The sequence below is a fragment of the Podarcis tiliguerta genome, assembly GCF_965153285.1.
Source record: "Podarcis tiliguerta genome assembly, chromosome: 6".
Taxonomy (NCBI): Eukaryota; Metazoa; Chordata; class Lepidosauria; order Squamata; family Lacertidae; genus Podarcis; species Podarcis tiliguerta.
Window position 1 is genome coordinate 3,622,260 of NC_139539.1, and position 22,621 is coordinate 3,644,880.

Sequence of the window (22,621 nt, forward strand, 5' to 3'; positions counted from 1 at the left end):
TTAAAATGCATCTCTGGGTTATTTGTGGGGCATAGGAATTCGTTCATTTCCCCCTCCCCCCCCCAAAAAATATAGTCTGGCCCACCACATGGTCCGAGGGACGGTGGACCGGCCCATGGCTGAAAAAGGTTGCTGACCCCTGATCTAGTCCAACCCCCTGCAATGCAGGAATATTCAGCTGTCCCATATGGAGATTGAACCCACAACCTTGGCGTTATCAGAAGCACACTCCAGCCAATTGAGCTATCCAGGATCCAGTTATGTTTGTGATTGCGGCTGGGTTTGTGCCGTGAAATTCATCTTTGGGTCCGGGTCTGCTGCGTCGGAGAACAGCATGCTTGCCACGTGTCTACTGATACCCGCCAGCCTAATCTCTGAGCAGGGAGGGACTCCAGGAACTTAGCTATGTTCGGTTTCCTTGGAATGAAGGTCAGCAGAGACTGCAGTGTCTTTAAGACATACGGTTTTATTTGCACAAATATAAAAGCTGGGCACAGGATGGAGGGGCTCACAGCACTGACACCCCGACAAATCTTGCTTCGTTTAGTCGCAGCTTTGGATCCAGTGCAGAGCAAGCAGGTCTCTGTGATTCCAGCTTCCAGCTCAGCGGACACCCCAAAACTCTGGCTATTGCTCTCCTACCTAGCAGCGAGTTGAGGGGGCTGGAGGAAAAACAGGATTCTGAAACCTGCAGAGAGTGTCTCGAAGGACAGGAGGCCTCCCCAGATTCAGAAGTAAGCCATCAAATTCATGGGGGAAATTGGGATGCAGGGATATTAGGATCGCTCTGCACTTTCCTGCTTTTTAATACTGTAGGAATTAATTAGTAGTGCCCTTTGCCTCATCGGTTGCATTGGTCTGTATACTACTGCAATTTTGCCGTTATTGTTTTACCATCTTCGCCTGTACTCCACCTCGAGACAGATAGTAATAGGAAGTAAACAAATACTTTTATAAATAGAATAAATAAATTAATAGCAGCCATGGATAGCCCAACTTGTGGAGGACAAGTGATGTGTGTGTGTTTTTTTAAAAAGGAATGTTTGTTATAGAAACCCAATAAAAGCATTTACTGTATAAGAAGAGAGAAGATGAAGGCTAACTGCTGTTAAGTCACTCTGAGAGTCATCCAAAGTGGTGTCTTCCACTGGATCTTGTGGGAGTGAGTTCCACAGTTTAACAATTCCACAGAAATACTTCATTTTGTCTGCTCTGAATGTTCAACTTCTCCAGATGTCCCTAGGTTCTGGGATTTTGAGAGGGAGAACAACACATCTCCATCCACGTCCACAGCACCATTTATAATTTTATATGCCTCTGACATACCCCCCTAACTGATTTTCGAGCTAGAAGCCCCAAATTCTGTAACCTCCCCTCCTGGAAAAGTTCGAGATGACCTCCCAGTCAAACCAGAAATAAACAGATTTTGTCCGTTTGGGGTGATGGCCCAGAATTGCAGGAAGTTTGAGGGTGGGTCCAATTCCCCTAATGCAGAGTAAATTTTGCAACAAGAGCCCTTTCCCACTTCCTGACCATTTGACCGTCATTGCAAGGATCAGCCGGAAGCAGCATCCCGCGAACCTATTTTTAGAGGCACTTCCAGGGCTGTCAACTCCCGAAAGGGCTCTGCGCTGGGTTAACTCCCTGACTTTTTTTGCACGGTTGTTTTCGGCGTTTGGTGGCAGAGGGCAGGCAGGTCCGCTTGGCCACAGGGCACAGCTGGGGTCAGCGGGGCGGACGCGTTAAATCTTGGCCCTGCTCGGCCGGAGACCGTCAAAAGATCGCCAGGCTTGGAGGACGGCTGCCCCCCCCCTTGCGAAAACGGCAGGGGACGGTCCCTTGGAAACAGCCCAGCAACAGAAGGCGCCATTGATCTGAACAGGCCGCAGTCTTGTCCAGAGGGCAGAGCGGTTCAATAGGGGGCCAGAAGCGGCCCACCTGCATCAGGATAAACAGAAGGGTCAGTGTGGAAAGAATGAGGGGAAGGAGCTGAAGGAATCCTGCTGGGCCACAATGGGTGGGTGGGGGCTGGAGAGAGGCTGCAGATGTTTTGGCTTTGGAAAGCAGGTCCCCCCCCTTCCAGCTGCAGATCTGAAGCTGCCTGGGCTGCACTGTGACGGGCAGGGGGTGGAGGAACCATTAACTACGAACCCCCAAATTTTGTTTGATGCACCAGTTGGTCAGTTGGTGGGGCGCTGCAAAACAAGGGCTTTTTCTGCTGCTGAACAGCAGCAAAACTTTGGCGCAGGTTTGGAGGGGAATCGCAAATTTTGGGGTTCGTAATTATCCTCCCCACACGACTCCATTTCTGAAGCATCCCCTCCAACTCTCCACGTTCAACAGCCACCTGCTGCTTTTGCTATGTGTGCAGGATCAGAGCCTGCTCCCTTGCAAAGGCTTTGCAAAGCTAAATCCCAATGAAAAACCAATCGCAAGCTTTTTCCGCCATATTGATGCACTGGCATCATGGTGCGCACGAATGTTCTGGCAGATGCTCTTAAAAGCATCAACAAGGCTGAGAAGCATGGGAAACATCAAGTTCTCATCAGACCGTGCTCCAAAGTTATTGTCCGGTTCTTAACTGTGATAATGAAGCATGGTTACATAGGTGAATTTGAGATCACTGATGATCACAGAGCAAGGAAGATTGTTGTTAATCTCACAGGCAGACTCAACAAGTGTGGTGTGATCAGCCCCAGATTTGATGTCCAACTGAAGGATTTTGAAAAGTGGCAGAACAACCTGCTACCTTCACGTCAGTTTGGGTGCATTGTGCTGACAACTTCAGCTGGCATAATGGACTACAAGGAAGCTAGGCGAAAACACGCAGGGGGAAAAATCCTGGGATTCTTTTTCTAAACTTGTAAAAACAGGCAAACTAATAAATTGTTCTAGGACTTGCTGATCAGAAGGTTGGCGGTTCGAATCCCCACAATGGGGTGAGCTCCCGTTGCTCGGTCCCTGCTCCTGCCAACCTAGCAGTTTGAAAGCATGTCAAAGTGCAATTAGATAAATAGGTACCGCTCCGGCGGGAAGGTAAACAGCGTTTCCGTGCGCTGCTCTGGTTCGCCAGAAGCAGCTTAGTCATGCTGGCCACAGGACCCGGAATAGTAAAGCGAGATGAGCGCCGCAACCCCAGAGTCGGCCACGACTGGACCTAATGCTCAGGGGTCCCTTTACCTTAATAAATTGTTCAAATAGGAAAAAAACAAAACCAATCACAAACACCCCCAAAATAATGGGGGCAGCAAATATCATCATCATTAAGCCAACCCAATTTTACAGGGCACACCCCGGCTTTCGAATTCTGCACAATTGCTTAGCCTAGGGGTTTCCAAACTTTTTCAGGCCCCCTGCTCCCTCAGGTCCACAAACTCATCCCCTGTGCCCCCAACCCATTATAAAGCATTATTCAGAATAGCAGGTTGCATGACCTGCCAAGGAAGATAAGAGCACAATAAAATTCGAAACGGTAACAATTAGCTGCACGATTCTTCCGAATCCAGCTAAACCTATTTAGTTGAATTAATTGGGCAAACTTGATCCAGTGAGAACAGTGTTTCAAAGACTGGCAAGTCATTTACAACTCCAGTGCCCCCCCCCCTCGCTTCTTAGTGTCCCACTAGGGAATCCCCCCCAGGGGACAGTACCACCCACATGGGAATCACTGCTTTGGCAGGTTAGATGTTCAAATTTAAAAGAAACAGAAAGTGGGGGAGGAACAAGCATTTTGGTTTGTGGGAGCAGTCCTGGGCACAGCGTCAAACTATAGCATAAGTTCTTAGCAAACTGCAAGGGTATTTCCCTGGTGCAAAAGGTCTCACCTCTAGGTGATTTATTTTTATTTTTTAAAAAGGCCTTTAAAGGTATTCTCCACTGAAGGCAAGAGGCGGCAGTGCACTGAGCCAGATTTGATCCAGCCAGCTAGCCAGAGCTGTGTGACTTGACTTACAGATACTACGGTATGTTTAATTCTCAGGTCTGCTGTGAATTTACTAGATAACCTTAAGTTGACCACTCACTCTCAACTTTTGCATCCTACATGGGAATACAGTGGTACCTTGGGTTAAGTACTTAATTTGTTCCGGAGGTCCGTTCTTAACCTGAAACTGTTCTTAACCTGAAGCACCACTTTAGCTAATGGGGCCTCCTGCTGCCGCCGTGCGATTTCTGTTCTCATTCTGAAGCAAAGTTCTTAACCCGAGGTACTATTTCTGGGTTAGCGGAGTCTGTAACTTGAAGCGTATGTAACCTGAAGCGTATGTAACCCGAGACACCACTGTAATAATCATACTGATCTGCCTTGCAGGCTGTTGTAATGGTTGCAGGAAAAGTGTGCCTATGAAGTTCTCTGATTGCTGAAATTATAAATCAAATTATTTATGTATTGCATTTATATCCAAACTGCTTCTCCAAAGTGGTGCGCACTGGTCCTCCGCTCCTAGTTCAGACTCCACAACAACCCTGTGAGGTAGGTTTGGCTGAGAGACCATGACTGGCCCAAGGCCATCCAGGGAAAGTTTCATGACCAAGTCTCTCCCAGGTGTTTTACAATGCTCTAACCACCACTGGCTATTCATCATCATCATCATCATCATCATCGTGGGCAGCAATTTGCCAGATGGATGGGCCACCGTTTGCTCAACTTGCAATTTTGCAGGCTCACATCCTCCGAGGACGAATGCTTCTGGCAATACCTGCTTGGGACCAAACTTCTACCTGCGTTCTCATTCAACCCTAACCGGCTGGTCCAGGGCAGTTTGTTCTTCAGTTTGGCATTTGCCACCACCGTTTGCTCTGTGAAAAGTCCTGCGGCATCTCCTGGCTCCTGTCAATATCTCGGGGCCAAAAGCACAGCGTGAGCAGGAGGCACACGAGGGCACAAGCTGTACCCATTTCCCCACCTGGCACTTTTGATGAGCCTGTATATGAGAACAGAGCAGGATCTGAAAGGTAAAGACTTTGTTTCTCATCCCTTAAGAGCAGCCCGGGGCTATATTGCCAAATCCTGGAAGACCTTTCATCTTAACCGTTTGGATATCTGGTATTCAAGGGTTTGGCAAGTTGCCCATCTTGAAAAGATACCTCCTGAATAAAAAGTCTCTGAAGGGCCGAGCTCGAAGGACATTTCTCTCCTCCCCTCAAGAAGGCATGAATTTTTATTTCGTATACAAATATTGAGGCTCATGGTTACTTGGTGCCACCCACCTTTGCAAATGTCTATCTCATTTAACACTATATAGAACCTTCACTCTCAATAATGAAGCAGCTCACAGGTGGTGAATATCTCTATTTTTATACATATATTTGGATGAGTTAATACTTTATTATCCCTTTGGAGCTATGTTATATCTCTATGCATTCGTCCCTTCTGGCTGTAATGCTTTGTGGTTTATATTTTTTATTCTTTGCCTATGGAAGGAATGTCCAAGGACTGAAAATCCCATGGGAGTAACCTTGGTTTTTACACACACACACACGTAATCTATATATATATGTGATATTTTCTGTGAACTACCCTGAGACCTCTGGGTATAAAGGTAAAGGTACCCCTGACTGTTAAGTCCAGTCGTGGCCGACTCTGGGGTTGCGGTGCTCATCTCGCTTTACTGGCCAAGGGAGCCGGCGTATAGCTTCTGGGTCATGTGGCCAGCATGACTAAGCCGCTTCTGGCGAACCAGAGCAGCGCATGGAAACGCCGTTTACCTTCCCGCCAGAGTGGTACCTATTTATCTACTTTCAGTTTGACGTGCTTTTGAACTGCTAGGTTGGCAGGAGCAGAGACCGAGCAACGGGAGCTCACCCCGTTGCGGGGATTCGAACCGCTGACCTTCTGATTGGCAAGCCCTGGGCTCTGCGGTTTAGACCACAGTGGCACCTATACCTCCAAGTATAGGGCAGTATATAAATTCATTCATTCATTCAATCAATCAATCAATCAAATAACCTTGCATAGATACGAGAGACCCAAACCCTAGTCTTGGAACTGGGCACCATGCAGCCAGTGGCTGATGCATCCACCGTGCCCGGCTCTGATTTTTATTTTTATTTAATTGCAATTTAAGTTCCTTCAAACTGACAGCTGCTTGATGTTTGCTCAGGATCACTTACTGACCAGTCAATGCCACAGCTCCCTGAACAATTCTCAAGGCCATGAAGTTAAGCAACTCCCCCTGCTGGTAACACAGGGAAGAACAGCTAGGTGCCAAAAAGGCACATTTAAGTAAACGTGGGGATATAACTGAAGTTTAGATATATTGGTCTAGATCAGGGGTCTGCAACCTTTAAGACAAAAAGAGCCACTTGGGCCCGTTTGCGAAGAAAAAGCAACCTTGGAGCAGCAAAACCATTGCGACATTTAAAGCATCTCTGATCTGACAGCGGGAATAAGGTGACGTCGGGACGGTGCGTGACTAACACACGCACCGCCCCCATGCGACGTCACAGCCAGTACAGCGCCCGCCACAGTGGGGAGTGTCGGGGCGCACAATGCGCCTGCTCCCCTCGCTAGTATCCGCCCCGGAGCCGCGGCAAAGGTGTAAAAGAGCCACATGCGGCTCCGGAGCCGCGGGTTGCAGACCCCTGGTCTAGATAACCCTTTGAGTCCCTCCCAACTCTACAATTATGAGATTTTGCTCTGTCTGGTTCCCTGTAACCTCACTTCTCGCAATGAGGGAAACACCAGAAGGCCCTTGGCGCTGGACCTCAGTGTCCAGGCTGAATGATTTTAAAATTCTCAGACCAGGAGAGACCCTTCATGGCCAGGTAATTCCAGAAAGGCAAGTGGAGGAGTTCCCTGCAGGGCACCCTTTTCTTCTCTCCCTCTGCCAAATCCGAGATCAGTTGGAGAGGCTGGCCTGCCCTGCTTCTCATGAGTCACTGATGGCCAGGAGAAGCCCCAGCAGCCCCTTCAGGCAGCCTCTGCTTGAACTAGAACATAAAAGTCTGCAGAACCAGAAGACGTCCGGGGAACCAGAGAGCAGGATTCGACACAAGTGCACCTCTCCCCCCTCAGGCATTTCCCAGCATCTGGCATTCAGAAGCAGGGCTGCCTCTGGCTGTCGAGTGCAGAGAACAGCCGTTCCGGCAAGAAGCCATCAATAATAGCCCTCTCTTCCTCCTCTCGGAATTTGCCCAATTCTCTTTTGAAGCAATCTAGACAGCATCTTAAAAAGCAGAGACATCACCTTGCCGCGACAAAGGTCCGTATAGTCAAAGCTATGGTTTTCCCAGTAGTGATGTATGGAAGTGAGAGCTGGACCATAAAGAAGGCTGATCGCCGAAGAATTGATGCTTTTGAATTCTGGGGCTGGAGGAGACTCTTGAGAGTCCCACGGACTGCAAGAAGATCAAGCCTCTCCATTCTGAAGAGAATCAGCCCTGAGTGCTCACTGGAAGGACAGATCCTGAAGCTGAGGCTCCAATACTTTGGCCACCTCATGAGAAGAGAAGACTCCCTGGAAAAGACCCTGATGTTGGGAAAGATGGAGGCGCAAGGAGAAGGGGACGGCAGAGGACGAGATGGTGGGACAGTGTTCTCGAAGCTACTAGCATGAGTTTGACCAAACTGCGGGAGGCAGTGGAAGACAGGAGGGCCTGGCGTGCTCTGGTCCAGGGGGTCACGAAGAGGCGGACACGACTAAACAACAACAGTTTTGTGTCTCCTGTGGGAGAGAGTTCCATAGTTTAACAGTGCCCCATTGTGGAGTTCCCTGACATGGACTTCCAAAAGGAAAGCCACGTGCCTCTACTTCTGGGGCCAGCCAGCTGAAGCAGATCCCGCTCAGATCATTTGTGAGTCAACATCCACTCGTTCAACAAACCGTCTCAGCCGATTCGGTGACCTCGTGAAAAAGACACTGCGGAGTCCGTCCTGGTCCTTCAATAATTTTTTTTTGTTTTGTTTCATTTTAATATGAGAAGAAGCAAATCCACAATACAAAATTTAAAAATCAGCTCATAGTCTCCCTTTCTCTCCCCTCCCACCCCACCCTCCCAGATTTCCTTCTTCCCACCAAGACAATGAACAGCGGTCAGGGGAGCGGGCGTCAAAAGGCAGTTGGCGGAAGGGGTGAAGCTGCCTTCTTGCCGCCACCTGCCCCGTCCTCTTCCTCCCTGGGGGAACAGGAGGAGCTGCAGGCAGGCAAGGAGGCAGGCAGGCAGGAGGTGAATATACGGGGCCCCTCCGCCTGCTTTCCACCCACCCCCTGCCCCGCCAGTCTTCAGACAGATGCACACGTACAAACACACATGGCTGTTACACAATCCAGTTGCCTTTTAAAAAACGAAATTCACTTGCGATGGGGAGGCGGGGAGGGCGGGCGGCCAGCAGACGGAGCCCAGCCCGGCTGAGCGTCCCACGGTCATTTCTCCTTCTTCCCTTCTTTGGCATCTCCCGGGGGCACCTCCTTGGGGGCAGAGTTCTCCTCGTAGCTGGGGAGAGACGAGAAAGAGGGAGGGAGAGGGTGAAGTCAGGCGGCCGCCTTCTGGGCAAGAGGAACAAGATCCAGCCGGGAGCTCAGCTCTGCCCTGGGAGACAAAAACTGCACACAGAGTTGGGGCAAGTGGCGGAAGTCCCCAAGCACAAAAGACAAAGACGCCTCTTCCTTTTCTGAAACCAAAACAATTAGCTATGTTTCTAGCCCTTAAGGCTCGGAAGAAAGATATAGAAGATACGTGGGCAGATTGTGCAGCTGGGTGCTAGGAGAGGACCTCCACTGGGTCTATGTGGGGCTGCCCTTGAGACTGACCCAGAAACTCCAGCGGGTGCAGAATGCCGCAGCGAGACTCCTTACGGGGTCGTCACCGCGAGATGACATTCACCCGGTGCTCTACCAACTGCACTGGCTCCCGGTGGAGTACAGGATCAGGTTTAAAGTGCTGGTTTAAAGCCCTATACTAGGACCTATATACCTTTAAAGGCTATACAGCCTAGGACAATCGTACCTACGGGACCGCCTCTCCTGGTATGTCCCACGGAGGACCTTACGGTCTTCAAATAAAAACATCCTGGAGGTCCCAGGCCACAGGGAGGTTAGGCTGGCCTCAACCAGAGCCAGGGTTTTTTCGGCCGTGGCCCCGATCTGGTGGAACGCTCTGTCCCAAGAGACCAGGGCCCTGTGGGACTTGACATCTTTCCGCAGGTCCTGCAAGACAGAGCTGTTCCGCCTGGCCTTTGGCCAAGGCACAGCCTGACCCCCTCCTTTGGCAATCCTCACAGAACTCTAGCCCAATGGCTGCCATTAATTTGATTCTGAGTTGATTTTAGAGTGCTGTATTACTTTTACTGTTGTTAGCCGCCCTGAGCCTGGCTTCGGCTGGGGAGGGCGGGATATAAATAAAATATTATTATTATTACCTACTTAACTGTGATGCCTGCATTGCAAGGGGGTTAGGCTAGATGACCTTCAGGGATCCCTTCCAATTTTACAACTCCATTATTCAATACCATCATCTCCCCCCCCCCCCATGCCTTGCAAGAAAAGGCAAAAGGAGCTTAAGGAGCTTGAACTGTCCCAGAATTCAGACCTTTTTCCCGGGGTGGCGGGAGGTGTTGGACTAGAGTTCCCCAGTGACATCATATTTTTCAAGCAGAGAATGGAAAGACCTGCCCTTCTATCCCCCCTCCCACCAAGCCTTTGGTCATTGGGCTCTTTGAGAGGTCGCAGCTCTGCACCCTTCCCTGCAGTTGAAGCGTGGCCTCTAAGCTAAGGCACAGCCCTGGCAAGGTTTTGCAAATCAGGCCCATGAACAAAGCAGATATTCAAACAACGGCAGCCGGGAACAGATGGGGTACCTGAAGCAGAGAAGAAATTCTCCCGGCCTTCCCTGGCTCTGTGTTATGAGGTGGGGGACAGGAAACAGGGACAAGAGTGGGGAAGCAGACCCAAGGAACCCCCTCAACGCATCAACGGTGCCTGGTTGGGTGTGTTCATTCTGCTGCACCAAGTGGGACAAGGGCAAGTCACGTGGAGGCAGCCCTGTGCCAGCTCCGCAGCAGGCTGTGCCAACGGCCAAGGGCGCCATTTTTCCTGTGCTGGAGCCAACGAGGCCGGGCAAGGGCGTGAGGCAGCTCCGGAGCAGCAGAAACTCCCTGCTGGGTTGTGCCTGGGGCAGTTCGCTGTGGGAGGCATGCAAGCTGCCGCTGCAGCAACAACCTCCAGGAAGAGCGGCCAGAGCAAAGAGTCAGTTGCAAGAGGACCCGAGACGAGATGGGTGGAAGTGGTTTCGCTTCCACCACCTTCCGTCTCGAGGATTGCAGGGGGTTGGACTAGATGACCTTTGGGGAGCCCAACTCCACGATTCTGTGATTCTAGGACTGGGAGCCTAAGCACAACCTTTTCCCCAGGCCACTGGAGGGAGACAAGTTTACAGGTGTCCAGCCTCCCCATCTACTAAATTTGGCTCGCGGGAACTAAGGGAGAGCAGGATGCGGACCACTGGCCAGGCAATAGGAACCACTGGTCCTTCACGCTCCTGAGTGCCAACTCTGGCCAGCAGCAGCTCTCCAGGGTTCCAGGCAGGCCTCCTGCAAGATGCCCCCGGGGATCGAACCTACAACCATCTGCATGAAAAGCAGGTGCTCAGCCACAGAGCTAAGGCCCTTCCCTCCGAGGCGTCTCCAGCTCCCCACTCCCGATCTGGCCCTCGGCTAGCTGCATTTCCACGCCACCTCCTGGCTCTACTGCAGAGGTGCCTTGGCAACTCCGCATTTCGCTGCTGGGTCGCTGTGCCGTTTTTATGGGCAAAAATCTGGGGCTCGGGGCTGTAGCCAATGCTAGTCCTACTCAGAGCAGACCCACTGACATAAAAACTCCAGTCCATTTCAATGTATCTGCTCTCCATATACTGTAGATTCCGGCATATAAGATGACATTTTTGTTAGGATATTTCCGTTCCACCTTAAAAGGGAGCAGGATGTTTGTGTCACAGCCTGCACATTTCCTGTCTCACAGGATGTTGTTGTTGTGTCTTTGCTTTCGTTTCTCTCTCTCTCTGCCAGAAACTCTCAAGCAGGCAGTCGTGTTTTTCTTTGTTCTGATCAACGCTGAATAAACTTCTATATATTGCTCTCCTGAGTGCATCTTTCGCTGTGCATATCTGCTGATAAGAGCGTGCATCGGCTCTAGAATGTCAGAAGCTATTTCTAGAGCTCCTGTCGCTAATTGCTGATACTGCGTGTCTACGGGAGATCAATGGACGTCCGGAGACGACGTGGAGGTCAAGATGGACTTTGTCTCCCTGGCAGTATCCCAACAATTTTAACCCTGGAAAATCCTTTAAAAAGTTGGGGGTCTTCTTATACGCCGGGTATGGGTTCGCTGGGCAGCAGTAGTGGATTGGCGGGCTCCAGGCTGGGAGGAAGCTGCCCAGCGAAGCTGCCACATATAACTGGCAGCTGCCAATTTGAGGGGTCATCTTATACGCCCTGTCGCCTAATACGCCAGAATCTATAGTATATAACTTTTTTTAAACGCAAATAATATTGACTAGCAACAGCTCTGCCGCATTCCCAGAAGGGTTTTCTGCGGCCCTGTCTGCCAGGCATTAAACCCGTGGCCCTTCTTCCCCAGCCGCGGACCAGCCAGCTGTTTTGGACTACAATTCCCATCAGCCCCTGCAAGCTCAGCCATGCCCCCCATAAGCCCTAGCACCATATGCCTGTGCTGACTGGGAGTTGTAGTCCAGCCCTGCTAGAGAGCACCAGACTGGAGACAAAGGACCTGGGTGCAACCAGTACGTTATGGGGTGGTTGTGGGTGCACTTCTTGGTGTGTAGAAAGTGGGGAGAAGGGACCTATGGGTCCCTGCTGGGCATGCATTTGCAGAAGCTGCCGACTCAAGGTACCGAGACCCTCCCTCCCTCCTCTGCCCCCTCCCCCCGTCCCTGGGGTCTAAATCTTGGATCTCCCCCTACCTGGCTACACAGGCAGGCCTGAGAGAGCTACATGGCGCTGGGGTTTTGCTGCTGCCGGCGTCTGTGGGAGCAGGACAGTGTCTGCTGCATGGAGTCAGCGAGGCTGGACGGAGACCCGGAGACGCTAGGGAAATGGGTGAGCCGTGGGGTATGGGGCAAGATTTCGGCGGAGGATTCGTAGCTGCAGGGAGAGAGACACAGACAGGGCAGAGAGGAGGAGAGAGAGAGAAAGGGAAAGGCTTAGGAAGGGCGGCAGGGAGAGCGGCTGCAAAGAGGGAGATGGCACAGAGACGCAGCTTTCCCCCCGCCTCACCTGGCTCTACTGCCAGGGCCAGCATGGCCGGGCGACAGATGGAGAACCACCCAACAGAACAGCCCCAGCCCCCCCCCCTTCCACCACCGTTGCTGCTATCCATCTGTCCTGATAGACAATGGAGTGCACCTCCAGGGGTGAAGTCAAACCACTGTGTTGGCAAATCCCCAGGGTGCAAGCCTGGGCAGGGTGGGTGGAAGTCCTGGGCTGCCCAGATGAAAAGGCCCCCCTCTCAGCCTCGCTAATACGGCCCAAAGGAAAGCAGAACGAGACATTTGCCCCCGGCTTGGCTACAGGGATTGCAGGTGATACACGGAAAAGGGGAGGATGTTAGGATACTGATATTCTGCTCCAACTTAAAACAGATGTGTGGATTGTTGTTATGTCATATGCCTGTTTACACTCCAGCACAGCTTGCTGGGACCTTCCCGTTTGTGTGTATAGCTATTGCTTTTGCTGCTTGCTCTTGGACATGAAAAGAGAAGACATGTTTGTGAATAAACTGCCTATAAATATGTTCTCACAGCCGTCTCCTGCCACTTCTGTTTGAGCAGTGTAATTTACACTGCTGATTAGAGCTGTGCTCCAGCTTCTGAAGCTGTGGATTGGTGTTTCATGCTGAGCCATGGACTGGAGATCGGCCGGCTACCAGCCAGTGGGCTGGAGCCAGCTGGGGGCTTGCAAATTGCCCCCGTTCCCTTGGAAGCACCCCAACAGCAGACAAGGCGCCACCCAGCCACCTTAGGGATTCCACTTGTGTAGGCTTTGCTTCTTAACCTTTTATTCCCCCTCTAGATGTACCACAATGCAGCAGAAGTTGAGGACCAGAGTTTTCCTTCTCCTAGATGGGCTACCTTGCCAGGTGGACGAGCCCTTTCTGCCCCTACTGTTGTAACCCTCCTGTCCCAAACACAAGGAGGAACGGAAGGAAGGAAGGAGAAGATGCCAGCAACCTGCTTGGCTCAGGAGCTCCCTGTCTGGGAAGCAAACCAGGCAGTGGGAGAGACGAGGAGGAAGAGGAAGATGAGGAGCGCCAGGCTCAAGCGGTGAAGATGCAGGGAAGGAGGCCGGGTTGCGGGGAGGGTGTCTTGCCTGAGGGCCCTCCAAACCTTGCAGCTGGCACTGCTGCACGGCTGCCAGGTGAGAAAAGGTCAGAGTGGCGAGGCCAAGGAGCCCAGGACCAAAGGTGGGACGTGGCAGCCTTGCTCTGAAAGCAGCCGAGCCACGAAGCAAAGGTATTCTGAACCCTCGACGAGATGGTGTCCGGGTCTTTGTGACCACAGGGCCCTGTTTCTAAGAAACACTTTCATTCACGTCCAAACTTCTCTCTTCAAGGAAGCTCAAAATTCACTGGAAAACGGGTTGAAAGCAATTCTGTGCCCACCTGCCCCGCTATGTACAAATGTGACCTGCGCTTCTGAGAAACACTTTGGCTTGGGTTTTTCTGTCCGATGGCAAAAGGCAAAGACCAGCCTTGAAGTGTCCCTTGTGCCTCGGACACGTGGAGCTGGCAGGGACCAGCAGCCAGAGCTACCGTATTTTTCGCTCCATAAGACGCACCTAGTTTTTAGAGGAGGAAAACAAGAAAGCAACGCAAAGCCTCAGAGTGAACAGGCAGGAGCGCTCCAGCTGCGCTCAAGAGGCTTTGCGTGGCTATCCCTGAAGCCAGAAGAGCAAGAGGGATTGTGCACACCGATCCCTCTTGCTCTTCTGGCTTCAGCGATAGCTGCACAGCCTGAATTCGCTCCATAAGACGCACACACATTTCCCCTTACTTTTTAGGAGGGGAAAAGTGCATCTTATACAGCAAAAAATACGGTAAATTGTTCAGACAGTTGATGCAAGTTTTAATCTGTTTTCAGCCTCCTGCTGTTTTAACTCTTTGAGCAACTTATTGTTCCTAACTTTTCTTCTGGGTGATTTTCCTTTTGGTAAACCGCTTTGACGGCGTGTGTGTTTTAACAATCAAGCGGTATATAGATTCTATGAAACAAAGTAAATAAATGGCTTAGTGGGTGATCTCCCAGGTATAAACACTGCCAGTTCATAGAGGCCCCTCGGGCCAAGATATCAGGCGGGACCCGAAATTCCTGCCATTGACACCCTCCCCGCTTGCCCCAGCCTTTCATTCAAAGCGGCACAGGCAAAAAACCCAACAACGGCACACAAGAAATCCTCCAGGAATGGCTTGATCAGAAGAAAGGCCCCCCAGGGGACCGGAGGGGGCAGGTACCCTCCTCAAAACTTGCCCGGGGTGAAGGTCAGGGTGCCCCCTGAGAGGTGCGAGGCCAGCTGCTGTGCCACATCAGACCTGTCAGCACCCCCAGGAACCGGCTGCTCATCAAAGCCACCTGGAAGAGGGCCGAGAGAGGCCGCACGACACCTGCCGGGATTCCTGGGGGGGGGGGTCCCTTCCGCTCATCACTCTCATCACCAGTTCCTCTTCCTTCCCACCCCCCTTCAAACCTCACAGCACTTCCAAGGAGGTGGGGTGGGGAGAATAACTCAAGGACTGGCACAGAACCACACAGCTGCTTTTCCACATCCGCAGATTTCGCTGCCAGCCACGCAGGGACCCCAGAGGCACTCCGACCCCTTTGTGAACCTGGGGAGCCTGACCCACTTGCCCATCCCCCAGTTGTTGTTTGGGGGGAACACCCCTAAATTGCGGCAGACCCAGGGATTTGCGTATTTATTTGTGGGAGGATGGCTGCCCATCACAGAGGGACCCTGATTCTAGGTGGCTCCGGCCCAAGAAGAAGCAAAAACAACTGACTCAGAGAAAGTTTCTTGGCTTGTCGTCTTACCCCGAACCCAGCATGTTTGAAAGCGAGCTGAAGTTTAAGGGGGAGGATTTTCTGCACATGTTCAGAGGCACTCCTCTGTAGTTCAACATGGCTGGATCTAACAAGGCCCTCTGTCGTAACCTCCCCAACACTCAGGCTGTCAGTGGCAAGTTTTGCTGCCCCACAGCCAGTGTCTGCACAAAGGCTTCACTGCGGAGGAGCAAAATACACACCAGGAGGCTTAGTTTGGTCAGAATTGAGTAAACACTTCCAGATTTAACGCTAAATACATTACTTCTGGTAAATGGGCCATCATAGCTGCTAGAGGGCCGTGAAAAATTGTGCCCTGGGCTTTTTAGACTCATCATGAACTATCTGAAACCAAAGGGGCGCATTGGTTGCCAGATGTGAAATAGATTGGTATTATTGGTTTTAACCTTTAAAGCCCTATATGGCCTAGGACCCTCATACCTACGGGACCGCCTCTCCTTGTATGTCCCAGGGAGGACCTTACGGTCTTCAAACGAAAACATCTTAGAGGTCCTGGGCCACAGGGAGGTTAGGCTGGCCTCAACCAGAGCCAGGGCTTTTTCAGCACTGGCTCCAATTTGGTGGAACGCTCTGTCACAAGAGACTAGGGCCCTGCGGGACTTGACATCTTTCTGCAGGGCCTGCAAGACAGAGCTGTTCCACCAGGCCTTTGGCCAAGGCACAGTCTGACCCCCTCTCTCCTTCTGTAATCCTCATAGAACTCTAGCCCAATGGTTGCCATCAATTTGATTTGAACTGATTTTATAATGAATTGATTTTAGAATGCTGTATTGCTTTACCGTTGTTAGCCACTCTGAGCCCAGCTTCGGCTGGGGAGGGCGGGATACAAATATTATTATTATTATTATTAATTATTATTAGCTCTCCTACCCCACTATTAGCTCAAGGCTGCAGCTTCCTGCCCCTTGGGGTTCTATCCTCCTCCCATTCTGTTGAGCTGGGGAACAAGGAGCAGCACCATGCAGAGGCAAGCAGAGCCACAAGCCCCCTCTTCCTGCCCAGAAGAATCACAAACCACAGGTGCCTTGGCCACTCCTGGCATCCATCCATGCCACTCTCAAAATGCTTTTACTGAGCACAGGAGAATGGGTTTGCTTATGCTGCCGCAGATGTTTTGGTCCACCCCCCTTGGATTTCACCTTTGGGGCATCTGCTTGGCCACTGTGAGAAGACGATGCTGGACTGGATGGGCCAATCACTGGCCAGGACCCAGCAGGTGCTTCTCGTGTTCTTAATGGTCATGCTGGCTGATGGGAACTGTAGTCCAAAACACCCGGAGGGCACAAGGCTGGCAAAGGCCAATTCACTGACTCATGGCAGATGAAAGCGCCAATAACCAGCAGACGGGATGAGGACAGAGCGTCTCCAGTGTGGCACTGGTGGCGTTCAGCTTTCTGGCTCGACCCAAACGCTGGTTGGACCCATCCCCACCTGTACCTTTTAATGTTGTATTTTAATCTTGTTTTTTAAGTTGTATTTCAATCAACTTGTTTTTATTATTGGTTGTTAGCTGCCCTGAGCCCAGCCTCGGCTGGGGAGAGCAGGGTATAAATAAATAAAAAAAGTATTATTATTATTATTATTATTATTACAGTGGTGCCTCGCAAGACGAAATTAATTCGTTCCGCAAGTCTCTTCGTCTAGCGGTTTTTTCGTCTTGCGAAGCAACCCTATTAGCGGCTTAGCGCTATTAGCGGCTTAGCGGCTATTAAAGGTTTAAGGGATTAGCGGATTAGCTGCTAAAAGGCTATTAGCGGTTTAGCGGCTTAGAAAAAGGGGGTGGGGAGCAGAAAAAAACCTCAAGAATCACAAGACATTTTCGTCTTGCAAAGCAAGCCCATAGAGAAATTCGTCCTGTGAAGCGCATCGAAAAACGGAAAACCCTTTCGTCTAGCGGGTTTTCCGTCTTGCGAGGCATTCGTCTTGCGGGGTACCACTGTGTTATTATTATTATTATTACCTCCTTTCAGAGGCCTACTTCACACTCTGAAGACTGTCAAAAGGAAACAGGAGCTGACTCAGCTGTGCCCCATTCCCCGCAGAGTCCCCCAACCCGGCTGGATCTGCCCGGGCAGAACCGCAACTGGGGTGTGGCCGCAAAGCATCTCTTACCTGAACATCTCTGCCACTTCTCCCTTCACCAGAGCCACCAGGAGAGGGAAGCCGATGCAGGCCGGGACCAGGTAGAGCAGGGCAGGCTGAGAGGGGAAATCAAGGGGGGTGGGAAGCGTTAGAAGGGAGAGAGGGGGCTGGAAACAGGGTTCGGGAGACAGACACGGGCTGGGCCAAAATAGGGCACAGAGTGGAACTACAGGGGCACAGCGTTAGTGTGGAGGGCCAGGCTTGATACACCAAAAGCCCGTTCACCGTTTCACACTCACAAGTCTAAGGAAGTTGGAAGGTCAAGGGTAGAATTACAAATTGACCACAGGGATTGCAGGGGCGGTGGGGTCAGAGTTGCCAAGCCAAAGGCACCAAGTGGTTTAAGTGTCAAAGGCAGACTCCTGAGCTGGGCCTAAAGCAACCCTTCCTCCAGATACAGTCATGCCTCATGTTACATTTGCTTCCGGTTGCGCGTTTTCGGGTTGCGTCCGAAGTAACGGAACAGGTTACTTCCAGGTTTTGCCGCTCGCGCATGCGCAGACACGCAAAATGCTGTCATGCGCATGTGCAGATGAGGCGAATTGCGACCCGCAGGTTGCATTCTGTTCAGGTTGCGAACGGGCCTCCTGAACGGATCCCGTTTGCAACCAGAGGTACCACTGTACTTGGGACAGCAATTCCCACCAGACCTGGCTGGGTTGGTGGGAGTCCAGCCTCACCCGGAGGCCCCAGGTTGTTCTGACCCAGGAAGCTAGAGCTCAGGCCTCACGCTAGTGCAACAGGCCATGGGAGATCACCGGCCTCTGGGGTCAGGCAAGCCGCTCTTCTCAAAACACTCGCCTTATCTGTAAAACAGATCTGGGCGAAGCTTCCGACTAAACATCAGGAAAAAATTTCGGATGGTGGGAGCCGTTTGACAAGGGAACGGACCACCTCAAAAGGGGGTGGGCTCTCCTTCGCTGGAGGTCTTTAAGCAGAGGCTGGATGGCCACCTGTCCTGGATGCTTTGGCTGAGATTCCTGCAGTGCAGGGGGCTGGACTAGATGACCCTTGGGGTCCCTTCCAAATCTACGTTTCTGTGAAGCACATCTCAGCTACCACCAGGGAACTTTCCAATGCAGTGCTCTTTGAGGGAACCAAGATTTGAATCAACTCCCATCATTACTGGCCTGGCTGGCAGAGAGTTTTTGGCTGAAGGGAGATCGCCATTTGCCTTCCCCCCTCAGGCAATGACCCAGAAACTCCAGCGGGTGCAGAATGCCACAGCGAGACTCCTTATGGGGTCATCGCTGCGAGATCACATTCATCCGGTACTATACCAGCTGCACTGGCTCCCGGTGGAGTACAGGATCAGGTTTAAGGTGCTGGTTTTAACCTTTAAAGCCCTATACGGCCTAGGACCCTTGTACCTATGGGACCGCCTCTCCTGGTATGTCCCACAGAGAAACCTACGGTCCGCAAATAAAAACATCCTGAAGATCCCAGGCCACAGAGAGGTTATGCTGGCCTCAACTAGAGCCAGGGCTTTCTCGGCTGTGGCTCCAATCTGGTGGAACGCTCTGTCACAAGAGACAAGGGCCCTGCAGGACTTGACATCTTTACGCAGGTCCTGTAAGACAGAGCTGTTCCACCAGGCCTTTGGTCAGGGCGCAGCCTGACCCCCTCCTCTGGCAATCTGCACAGGGTCTTGCTTGCTGGTTGCCATCAATTTGTTTTTGATTGATTTTATGGTGAAAAGTTTTTAGAATGTTGGATTGTTTTGATTGTTGTTAGCCGCCCTGAGCCCAGCTTTGGCTGGGGAGGGCGGGGTATAAATAAAATTTATTATTATTATTATTATTAAACCCAGAAGAGGGTCACCTTCCATGAAACCTTAAAGCCGGGAGCCCTCTTAAAAAGAATGCCCAACAAGCCAGCTAGGATTGGGGCAGCCGTCTCTCCTTCTGGCCAGCTGGGTCACTGCTGAGATGCCCAGAGGCAAGCCTTCGCTGCTGTGTGGGGCTGTTTGCTTAGAAACCGTGATGTCTGCACTTTTTACATGGGAGAAGCTGTGTGTCCCAGCAGGACACCTAGCTATCGTGATGCTAGTGGGCTGCTGGAACAGTGCCAAACTCCTCATTTCTCATCTGCCCCCTCCCCTTTCCCATCTCCAATTCAAAGAACTTCCTGCTTTCCCCGAAGAGGCAACCGGCCGTTGCAGGCAGGTAGGTGGCCTTTGGACACAGGTAAAGGCGGCTCGGGTGGCGCTGTGGGTTAAAGCCTCAGCGCCTAGGGCTTGCCTATCGAAAGGTCGGCGGTTCGAATCCCAGCGACAGGGTGCGCTCCCGTTGTTCGGTCCCAGCGCCTGCCAACCTAGCAGTTCGAAAGCACTCCCGGGTGCAAGTAGATAAATAGGGACCGCTTACTAGCGGGAAGGTAAATGGCGTTTCCGTGTGTGGCTCTGGCTCGCCAGATGCAGCTTCGTCACGCTGGCCACGTGACCCGGAAGTGTCTGCGGACAGCGCTGGCCCCCGGCCTCTTGAGTGAAATGGGCGCACAACCCTACAGTCTGGCAAGACTGGCCCGTACGGGCAGGGGTACCTTTACCTTTACCTTTTAAAGGCGGCTCACCTGGGCGTGTTTGAAGATGTGCATGATGAAGATGGTGAAGCCCAGCCCAAAAATATAAGCCACGAAACTGGTGTAGAAGTACGTGTGCGTGTTCCTCTTGAGGCTGAGTCAGGGAAGGAAGCAGAAATGGGCGTTACGGTGATCCAGGGGCAGGAAAAGCTTCCCTAACAGCCCACCCAACGCCATGATCAGGTGAGGAAAATGTCTCAAAGAAGCAGAGAGATACCATCAGGCCACAAAGGCATGACCAGAGAAAACCTGCTGGGCCCTTGTTCCCCAACCCACCTTACCCTCCAACAACGGCCACTCTTGCTCTGAACTGGAATGTTTTCCAAGAGCAGACTGTGACAAAAAGGGCAATACAGGATTGCAGGGGTGGTCTTTCCCACATTCACCAGGGGGGGCGGGCGCAGGGGGCTTACCTGATGTCAAAGCGCAGCAGCAAAGCAATGAAGATTCCTGGTTCGGGTTGGGAGAAGAGAGAGAGCAGAAGGGTCGTGGTTAGGGCTACAGGGAGGAGGCTGTGCCAGGCACCCACCCACTCAGGCACGCTGCCCTTCTCAAGATTCCCTGCTCCTAATAGGATCCATGAGGCCGCAGCACCCCCTTGTGGCTGAAAGCAATATCGAGGCGACTCACTGTGACCTCTGGCAGGGATAGACAACAGGTCATACAGCTCTTAGGAAGAGGTCTAATGGATCAGGTCCATGGCTCATCTACTCCAACATCCTATGCCACACTGCAGCCAACCAGATGCCTTCAGGGAAACCCTCAAGTAGAATACAAGCACCCTCCCCTCTTGTGAAGGTAAAGGGACCCCTGACCATTAGGTCTAGTCGTGGCCGACTCTGGGGTTGCGGCGCTCATCTCGCTTTACTGGACGAGAGAGCCAGCGTACAGCTTCTGGGTCATGTGGCCAGGATGACTAAGCCGCTTCTGGAGAACCAGAGCAGCACACGGAAACGCCGTTTACCTTCCCGCCGGAGTGGTACCTATTTATCTACTTGCACTTTGATGTGCTTTTGAACTGCTAGGTTGGCAGGAGCAGGGACTGAGCAATAGGAGCTCACCCCGTCGCGGGGATTCGAACCGCTGACCTTCTGATCGGCAAGCCCTAGGCTCTGTGGTTTAACCCACAGCGCCACCCGCTTCCCGTCTCCCCTCTTGTAGTTTCTGGCAACTGGGGAAAAGGCTGTGTTTTAGCAGAGGCTGGAATGAAAACTTTCGATAGGATAACTCACTTGCCAATCTTCTGGTGTCAAAACAGTGATTGGCAGTTGGATTATCCCCTCCCACCTCCAGGGAACTGGCCTATGGTCTGCCCCCCGCCCTGCCCAGGGCCAAAAAGAGTTCCCCACCCATGCGCTATGGAATGTGGGACGACCAATTAACTTTCTAGCTCCACTCCCATTTCTCCGCTAAGAAGCCTTCCCTTTCTCCAGGAGTGCAGTAGCTGCCTCCTTCTTTCCAGCCAATAACCAAGAGCAGCAAGCGAGAGCCAGAGGGGCTGTTCCATCGCACAGAACCAACGCATAGTCACACACTCCCTGACCCCCTTACCTGGGATGACAATGTCCCCCAGGCCCAGCATGGCAAAGTTGTCGGCCTCCAAGCCTTTCTCTAGAAGATCTTGGGGGAAAACCACTGGGAAAGAGGGGAGAAGCAAGTTCAGTCCACGGCAGGAGACAGAGAGAGAGTCCAAGTTTGTCATTCAAAGACTACAGCAGGTCTGCTTTAAACACACACCGGTAAAAGGGCGAAAGATTTATATGATCTGAAGAACAACTGAGAACTATTATAATTTTAGAATATCTAACTGTGAAGATTCACAAAATGAAAGGGTTTAAGGTCAGTGAGAAGGAGGAGGGTTGGTTTGAGAAGATATTGAATTATTTAGGCAGGTATGAACAATTTGGGGCAATTAAAATGTTAAAAGTTAAATAAACCTTGTGGAGGGAGGAGCGTTAATGTATATAGAATTGTACATATGGTTGATTTGAATATGTTATTATTGATTATGTATACCCAATGTATCAGTCGCCTGGGGGGGTTTGACTGTGTTTTGGTTGTTGGTAAAAAAAATGAAAAATTAATTTAAATTAAAAAAAAATTAAACACACACTGGTGTCTCTCCCAGTGCTGGAGTTCCCGAGCTTCAAGGAGATTAGACTGGCCTCGACCAGAGCCAAGGCCTTTTCGGCACTGGCCCCAGCCTGGTGGAACGCTCTGTCGCAAGAGACCAGGGCCCTGCGGGATTTGGCATCTTTCCACAGGGCCTGCAAGACGGAGCTGTTCTGACAGGCCTTTGGTCAGGGCCCAGTCTGACCCACCCCCTCTTTTTTTGTTATAGCACCCAGTATGTAAGTGGCCTCCCTAACCCTTGCCACCAACCAGTTCATATAAGATCAGCACAAACAGTTGGGCCTGGTGAGCACTCAATGCTCCCATCCCCTATAGTTATAATCTGTGGGTTGCTGTCTTATGTAATTCTGCTCCAAATTTGATTTTAATATTTATTTTAATCAATTGTTTATGTTTTTAACGTATCATACTTTGATGTTAGCCGCCATGAGCCTGATCCTGGCCAGGGAGGGCGGGGTATAAATAAAAATTATTATTATTATTATTATTATTATTATTATTCCTAAGGTTGGGTAGGATGGGATTGTGAGCACCCAAAGCAGGCAGTGGCCCTAGAGCAAGAGCTGAAGGAATGAGCTCTATATTTCCTTGCTGGGCTAATACTGCTCAGTGGAAGGGGTGGATCAGATCCCACCACCAAACTTTTGACAGGTGGGCGGGGCTGCCCAGCAGTCACCTGACACCAAAGTGAACCAACTCC

The 22,621-nt window shown here is 51.4% G+C and overlaps 2 protein-coding genes and 1 long non-coding RNA gene across 6 annotated transcripts in view; 2 read left to right on the plus strand and 1 right to left on the minus strand.

Annotated features, from left to right (window-relative positions):
- On the plus strand, nucleotides 1–19,401 carry LOC310680757. Its single transcript, XR_014512913.1, has 4 exons — nucleotides 1–1,960; nucleotides 3,857–3,962; nucleotides 17,037–18,419; nucleotides 19,019–19,401. It is a non-coding gene; the product is annotated as an uncharacterized lncRNA (long non-coding RNA).
- Nucleotides 2,443–2,892, plus strand: LOC310680720 (small ribosomal subunit protein uS8-like). The gene has a single exon (XM_083447739.1). It carries the CDS (start codon nucleotides 2,467–2,469, stop codon nucleotides 2,857–2,859), a length of 393 nt encoding a protein of 130 aa, XP_083303865.1. The 5' UTR covers nucleotides 2,443–2,466; the 3' UTR covers nucleotides 2,860–2,892.
- The window catches only part of HM13 (histocompatibility minor 13), a 27,444-nt gene continuing 12,697 nt past the window's right edge, over nucleotides 7,875–22,621 (minus strand). For 2 of the 4 annotated variants that reach the window (XM_083447546.1, XM_083447545.1), the window contains exons 8-13: nucleotides 21,340–21,423; nucleotides 20,202–20,238; nucleotides 19,780–19,882; nucleotides 17,179–17,264; nucleotides 11,917–12,097; nucleotides 7,875–8,433 (exon numbers count right to left, since the gene is read on the minus strand). In XM_083447546.1, coding sequence (XP_083303672.1) covers nucleotides 11,944–12,097; nucleotides 17,179–17,264; nucleotides 19,780–19,882; nucleotides 20,202–20,238; nucleotides 21,340–21,423 — 464 coding nt within the window. In that variant the 3' untranslated portion in view covers nucleotides 7,875–8,433; nucleotides 11,917–11,943. The remainder of the gene's footprint in view (nucleotides 8,434–11,916; nucleotides 12,098–17,178; nucleotides 17,265–19,779; nucleotides 19,883–20,201; nucleotides 20,239–21,339; nucleotides 21,424–22,621) is intronic. The other 2 variants (XM_083447548.1, XM_083447547.1) reach the window with 1 other exon arrangement.